A 7,451-nucleotide genomic window follows, 5' to 3' on the forward strand; every position below is an offset into this window, starting at 1 on the left:
ACTTTTGCTGACACATTATGAGACAAAGAATCAGCCCCAATGTTTTCATGTATGTGAATAGTCTGATTGCCATTATTTGTGCTTCTTCTGGGACTTCTCAATCCCACCAACTGCACAACTTGCTTTAAGATGCCAGTTTTCAGTCCTGCTATACAAATTACTCCCAGTTGGAATTTCCCCCCCCCCTCCTTTTCAATGAGGATTTGATATCAGCTGCCAAATTCATCTGATCCCAAAAGAGACTTTAGGAAGAACTTCTCACAGCCCGAACCATTGGCACATCACTGCCTTCCCACGGGGATTTGGTGCCCTTTTCTTTAGATGGACATGCATCCTGGATCCCTAGGACCACACACCTGACCTGTTTGGTGTCCCAGCTTTGCTAGGCAGGCACCCAGCTCTGCCTCAAAGCCCTCTGTGCCTGCACTAATTGGAAACAGTCACTAGTGCAGTTTGCCAGGCTCTTTCTGCCCCATGGTCAAAGCTGTGCTGAGGAAACCAGTGATGGGGAAGCAGCAAAAGCAGGATCAGGGGCTTGGAGAGGAGCGGAGGAGGCAGCTCCAACAAGGCTCCGAGCAGTCCATGCTGCTGGTTTGAATTCCATTCTTCCCTTGAGAAGGAAGTAAGAAGCCAACACCATGCAAGTCTCCATAGCATCGTGCGATGGGGTCCTAGAATTCCCACAACCAGCAGCTCCATTGTAGCTGCTGCTCCACAGCCCCTGGACAGGTCTTGGCCACCACGGGGCTGTTTCAGGGAGGTTAAGCTGGGTTTCTCCCTTTGGGGAATAGGATTTGATTTGTATTAAGCTCTGATTTCCACTCAGGATCTCTGTTGGGCTTTATGTTTGTTACCGCTTGGGCTGGGTCCCTGAAATCCCTCATCCTTGGGGCCCTTTAAAGCTGCATCTTATGCACTGATGGTTTGCTGGGGATCCATCTGGTTGCAATTGAGAGGAAAGCTCTGAGGACGTCTGCAGAGGAGATCAAACAGGATCAACAAGGCCTTGTCCTCAAAAGGGAGGCTGCTGAGACCTGTTGGAGAGGTCTTGGAGCCGTGAATAGGACATGCACTGTGATGCTTAGAGCCTCCTGCCTCTTCTGCTTGGGGTGACTGCTGTTCCTGACGTGTCTTTTGTAGACCCTTCAGAAGTGGATTTCCTTCTGCCCACAGTTCTTCCTGAATGGAAGAGGGATAATTCCAAGAGTGTAAGCTCTTTCAGGCAGGGACCATCCTCTCCCTCTGCCTTTGCATGAAAGGATTAGCCTGTGCCTGGACCTTCTACCAGCAACCACAATGTGAGTCATAAGAATAATCCTACTAATGCTGAGAACGTGGTGTCTGCCAAAGAATGAAGAACTTGACAATGGCTTTGTGGGGAATAAATATGACAATTGTCTAAATATGTCCATAACAATGAGCTGGACCGTTTCTGGGCTGGGACATAGAGCAATTTGGAAAACAGTATTAGGTATAAAAGCATTTATAACAGATTTATTTCTTTAACACATTGGCTTGTCAGCTTCTGTTTCAGAGAATTAGGTCAACACCATTCAGACTTGGATTTTATGCCCCAGTTCAAGTGAATACACGAAATCCAAGGGGGAAAACCAAAGAAGAAAGAATTATGTGCTTAAAACAGGAAGGGAAATGAGACGTTTGGATGTGGGGAAGCAGCTGGGAGCAGCTTCTGTTTGCCTTTCTGCTCTCATTCTGTATTCTCCAGTACCTAAGCTCCTCAAGGGGATAAAGCCCTTTGGCTCTGGTCCATTTGCGTGGAGCATGGAGGAGGCAATCCATAGCTGATCTCCACCCTTCACATTGTATTATAGGTGCTAGCATTATTATTGCTGGGAGAGATGATACACTGATAAAGAGGCGCCTAGAGAAGGTGATTCCAACACTATGGAGGCTGGAGAGGTGGGACCGTGCAAACCTCATGGAGTTCAACCAGGCCAAGGGCAAGGTCCTGCCCCTGGTTTGGGGCAATCCCAGCACAAACACAGGCTGGGGGAGACTGAATGGCTCCCGTTGTTTTATTGCTGCTGTGAAACGTGCTGTTATCTGTCCTGCAGCTGTGGCTCTGCGGGCTGCACAAGGTGTTCGGCAAAGATGCTGGAAAGGGAGAGCTCTCACGTGAAGGGCAAGAGTAAGGCAAGAATGTGTGGCCACTTAAAGGCATACAGAGTTCCAGCAGGAACTGTAGGCTGGGTTGGATAGGGCTTGGAGCAAGCTGCTCTAGTGGAAGGTGTCCCTGCCCGCGGCAGGGGTTGGAGCTGGAGGAGCTTTAAGGTCCCTTCCAACCCAAACCAGTCTGGGATTATGGTTGAAACGTGGATGAAATGACTGCAGAATCTGTGCTTCTCTTACTGCTGACACTGTTTTACTGCAGGAAATTGAGGCATGGAGCAATGAAGCTGCTTGCCCAAGGTACTGAAAGATGTGGCAGAACCAGCTACAGGTTGGGTGGAGAAGTGACTCAGAGCAGCCCAGAGCAGAAGGACTTGGGGTGCTGGGTGAGGAGAAGCTCCCCATGACCCGGCTTCAGTGAGCGCTTGAGCCCAGAACCCCCCCGTGTGCTGGGCTGCACCCCCAGAGCGTGAGCAGCAGCTCAGGGAGGGGATCCTGCCCCTCTGCTGTGTGAAGGGGAGACCCCCCCTGCAGCCCTGATCCAGCTCTGGGGCAGCAGCACAAGAGGGACGTGGAGCTGTTGGAGCGAGGCCAGAGGAGGCCATGGAGCTGCTGCGAGGGCGGAGCAGCTCTGCTCTGGAGCCAGGCTGAGAGAGCTGGGCTGGGGCAGCCTGGAGAAGAGAAGGCTCCTGAAGGGGAGACCTTAGAGCAGCTCCAGTGCCTAAAGGGGCTGCAGGAAAGCTGGAGAGGGGCTTGGGACAAGGGCCTGTAGGGACAGGCCAAGGGGAATGGCTTGAACCTGCCCAAGGGGAGACTGAGCTGAGCTCTTAGGCAGAAGCTCTTCCCAGCCTGCCCAGTCTGTGAACACCACCAGCAGTTTGCTTTAGCCCTGCTCAGGAGTTGCACCAGTGCAGCCGGGCTGGTGGCTCTGCAGACCCAGAGCCACTCCTAAACCAAACAGCCATGAGCTATGCAAACACCATCCACATTCCTACCTGCTGCCTACCAGCTGCTTGTCAGCTCCACCTTTAAGCACCTTTAAGGCTGGTGGCTTGTTCTCAGATCTCATCTTGCCTAGGACAGAACCCAGGACACCATCAGGAGCCGAGGGAACAAAATGCCTCATGGCCAAGCAGGTACATGCATCGTCCCCAATGGATGAATGGGGGGAGGCAGACTTAACCATTCCTATTGCCATCTGTTAAAGCAATCCAAGAAGCTCATCAGTGCCCATATTCCCAAGGAACCAAATTATTCTCCTTATCATAGAATCATAGAATCATAGAATGGGTTGGGTTGGAAAGGACCTTAAGATCATCAAGTTCCAACCCCCCTGCTATGGGCAGGGACACCTCACACTAAACCATATCACCCAAGGCCTCATCCAACCCAGCCTTGAACACTGACAGGGATGGAGCATTCACAACCTCCTTGGGCAGCCCATTCCAGTGCCTCAGCACCCTCACAGGAAAGAATTTCCTCCTTATATCCAATCCAAACTTCCCTTGTTTAAGTTTTAACCCATCACCCCTTGTCCTATCACTACAGTCCCTAATGAAGAGTCCATCCCCAGCATCCCTATAGGTCCCCTTCAGACACTGGGAGCTGCTCTGAGGTCTCCACGCAGCTTCTCTTCTCCAGGCTCAACAGCCCCAACTTTCTCAGCCTGTCTCCATACAGGAACTGCTCCAGCCCCTGAGCATCCTCGTGGCCTCCTATGCACTTGTTCCAACAGCTCCATGTCCTTTTTATGTTGAGGACACCAGAACTGCACACAATGCTCCAGGTGAGGTCTCACAAGAGCAGAGCAGAGGGGCAGGATCACCTCCTTCGACCTGCTGGTCACACTCCTTTTGATGCAGCCCAGGATATGGTTGCTTTCTAGGTACAGCAGTGCTCTCTTCTTGCCCATCTTTCTCTTTGTTCTTTCCCTTCCTGGACTCTCTCCCAACTCCTGATGTTCCACATGGAGCATGTGAGGCAGAGCTGGGTGTATGGGTGTCACTGTTCCCAGATCCCTGTCACACAGCACTCCTACTGAAGGTGTTGCTATGGATCCATTTTGGTCATTCCATCCTGAAGGACACTAAGTTGTCCCCCAAAGTTCAGGCTGATGCTGTCTCTAGCCATAAAAAGGGCGATGTGCAGAAACAAGGATCATTTCAATGTAGGCTATGAAGGTTGGCAGCTCAACCAGAGGGTTTATGCTTGGTCTTGCTGCTGAGGCTACAACCCCTTGCTCTGAAGCTGCAGAGAGGAGAGGTTGGACTAGTCATGGAAAAGGAAGGCTGAGAGATAAGTCCGTTGGCTGCCAGCTAGATGCCCAGAAATAAGGATGCAAAGAGAAGCCAGACCTTGCTGTGTATCTCTGGGTGCGAGTGGGGATGCTTTGAAGCCAGGGTGCATTTCACTGTGAAATTGTGCAATGAATTCTCTGTGATACCAGAACTTCATTGAAACAAAAGCAAAGGATGGAGTCCCTGCTTTGCTTTTCCTTATAGTGCTGTAGAGCTCCAAAGTGCTGCTGAGCAACCAGGGCCCCACTGAAGGGCTTAACATGAGCATAAACCCACGACCAAAGCACGAGGTGCCTGCAGGTGATGGGAAGAAACAGAAGAACCATCTGCAGAGCAGTTGCTCGTTTTAGACTGAGGTTTTTGAAGCTGATGTGTGTCTGATTTCAGTGTGAAGGGTGTTATTTCACTCCTATGATACAGCAGATTCAGACAGCATGTGCAGCAACACACACGACGCAGCTTGAGCCTGGTCACAGCCTTCCTCTCACCGCAGATGCTCAGAGACCTCCAGTTTCTTTAAGCAGAAATACAAAGGTTATGGAGGATCAGTGCATGTTCAGCACTGCTTCAACTGCTGACTTCGCTTTCCAACGGCCTAAAGAGGCAAGGGGACATCTCCCTCTAGTGCCCAGCTCTGTAGGACTTCCCTATGGTGGTGTGGCTGGGAGGGAAGGAGTCACTTGGAGGTGGGACCCAGCCTGTGCTGAGGGCTCCAACCTCCCTTCGAAGGGTTTACAGCCGCTGAGCACCCATCCAGAGGGGGCTTTGCCCCTGCTCTCCACAGCTCATAGGGACTGAAGGCGAGTAAAGCCCTTCCCAGCTGAGCATCCCCACCTCCTCCTCCTGCTCCTGGCCCTGTAGGGCCATGTTCAAGCAGCAAGGAGGCAGAATTTGTCCTCCTGGTGTTGCTGGGGCTCTTTGGGATCATGGCAGGTTGTCCATAGGGCTATGTATGGTGCAGATGGGTCTGAAGGGCTGGATGAGCGTGGGCCAAGGGGAGGGATGGGAAGGCATAGATTGAGTAGGGGAGCTGAGAAGCTGGGGGTCTGGGAGAGGAGGGGATGTTAGGGAAGGGAACAAAAGACGGTGGGGATCAGGTTAGGATCCCAGCACCCAGCAGAGGATGATGGCAGGATTCCCACCCATGGGAACATCTATCCCAATGTAAACCCAATTCTAGCTCCCTGCTGGAGAAACTCAGCATGGTTTAAGTGGCCAAGATCCCCTCATCCTTATGAGCTGGGGACAGTAGCTCTACCCAAGTCACAGCTGGTAGGAAACACACAGGACACATCTGTACAAGGCTTGGCATTTTATTTACATCCAAGAGGTTGGGTGGGGAGGGTTAGACAGAGAACAAAGCATCGCTTCCAAGGTACAGACGCCTCCTGCAGAGCAATAACACAAACACTCGTTTCTGCCATGCAGAATTCCCCCTGGGACAGGGTGAAGGAAGCAGCAAGGTTGCCAGCAGGATCGGCCACAGGGCAAGTTGGATGGTACCAGCAGCACCCGGTGGGTAGACGACCAAGCTCTGCACTGCTCATGAAGGATGCTCCTCATGGGACTTGACACAGAGCCACTGGGCTGCAAACAACAGATCACCCTGTGGGGATAAGGAACATGGTTGGACCAGGACATCCTCATTCCTGATGGGTTTCATCCAAAGCAAGGGTTAACGTTGTGAAGTTCCTGTTAATGTTCCAGGCTTATGTTCTCCATTCAAGTATAAAGACCTTGGCCATGAGCCCTATCTCTGGTGGGGCACAAGGATATCTACTCAAGGGGTCTCAGGGATGAAAGCCCCACCAGCACAGAGAATAGGTTTGTTATGGGAAGACTGGAGTATGTGAGCTGTTTGCAGGTGACATGGCAAGTTTAGGCATTTGGAGACTTGCAAGTGCCAAAATCCTACCTAAAAATGACTCTGTTGCATTTTCCATGCAAGAAAACATCGAAACATCTGGGCTATAAACTCAAGGCAGATCCCTGAGCCCAGAGCTCACCCCTTTTGTACCTAGGATCATTCATGTTAACCATCAGCAGCCAGACATTGCCTGTGCTGTAAACTGGGGAGCCTTGGGGACATGGAGCTCACACAGTGGCCTTTGTTGAGTGGCACAGATTGCACCAGTGGGCAATTGAGAAAGACAAATCCAAGCGGGTACAGCTATTGAGCAATGAAGGGCACACTCAATCCCTGGGGTTTGGGGGTGTGATGCAAACAATAGGAAGCCACCCAGCTGATGGGGCAATAGGACAAAGTGCCATACCCCTCCGCCTCCTTGGCACTGCATCTCCCCAACCTCTTACCTCACAGGCTGGGGGTGCAGGCTCAAGAGCTGGGCTGATCATCACTGAGGTTGATCTCCTCCAGGATCTGGCTGTACCTCCGCGTGAGAGCTTTGGTGTTCTTGGTCAGGTCTGTCAGAACCTGCTGCAACCCATTGACATGATGGGAGAGCCGCTCCTCCAGGTTACCATCTACACCCTCATCTTCGGCTGTATCTGCATCTGCATCTGCATCGCTGCTGCTCAAGCTCCGGTCATTGACAGAGGCCAGGCCCTTCTCCACCATGGACTTGATGGCTTTGAGCTGCTGGTAGCGCTCGTAGAGGTCCGTGTGGCCATCGGCATCCGGAGCCTCCCCGTGCTGCTGCTGCGGGAAGACCCCTCGGAGCAGGCTGGGGAACATCACCTCCTGCTCCATCCTGTGCGTGGCTGAGAAGTACTGCTCCATGGCCCCGCTCCGGCTGCGGCAGCGCTGCTCCGGGCTCTGCTCCGGGCTCTGCTCCGGGCTCTGCTCCGCGTGGGTTGTGGTCGCTCCCCGCCGCCTCTTTATGCGGGTCCGGGGCACGGCCCCGCTCTGCCGCGCTCCGCTACTGGCCCAGGACCGCTTGGGCCGGGCCGGGCTCGGCTCCAGCCCCGCTGGGGCTCGCCCGCGGCTGCCCCTGCCTCTGGGCCCGCTCCTGGAGCCGCCTCCCCGCGGCCTTCACCCGACCTGGACGCGGCTCCCGCTGCTGC

At 53.0% G+C, this 7,451-nt stretch overlaps 1 protein-coding gene across 1 annotated transcript; it reads right to left on the reverse strand.

The window, feature by feature from the left end:
• Positions 1-5,724: 5,724 nt before the first annotated feature.
• LOC133211233 (mid1-interacting protein 1-B-like) lies at positions 5,725-7,226 on the reverse strand. The gene is made up of 2 exons (XM_061351437.1): positions 6,741-7,226; positions 5,725-6,033 (listed from the first exon to the last, which is right to left on the reverse strand). Exon 1 carries the CDS (start codon positions 7,165-7,167, stop codon positions 6,763-6,765), a length of 405 nt encoding a protein of 134 aa, XP_061207421.1. The 5' UTR covers positions 7,168-7,226; the 3' UTR covers positions 5,725-6,033; positions 6,741-6,762.
• Between the last annotated feature and the right edge of the window lie 225 nt (positions 7,227-7,451).

This window comes from Neopsephotus bourkii, unplaced genomic scaffold, assembly GCF_033783945.1.
Source record: "Neopsephotus bourkii isolate Nb327-2 ecotype Australia unplaced genomic scaffold, CSIRO-AGI_Nbou_v1 NB_580, whole genome shotgun sequence".
Classification (NCBI taxonomy): Eukaryota; Metazoa; Chordata; class Aves; order Psittaciformes; family Psittacidae; genus Neopsephotus; species Neopsephotus bourkii.

What these genes read in the sequence shown, in the direction of transcription:
- LOC133211233 (XM_061351437.1), bottom strand. Translation starts at nt 7,167, where the DNA reads ATGGAGCAGTACTTCTCAGCCACGCACAGGATGGAGCAGGAGGTGATG.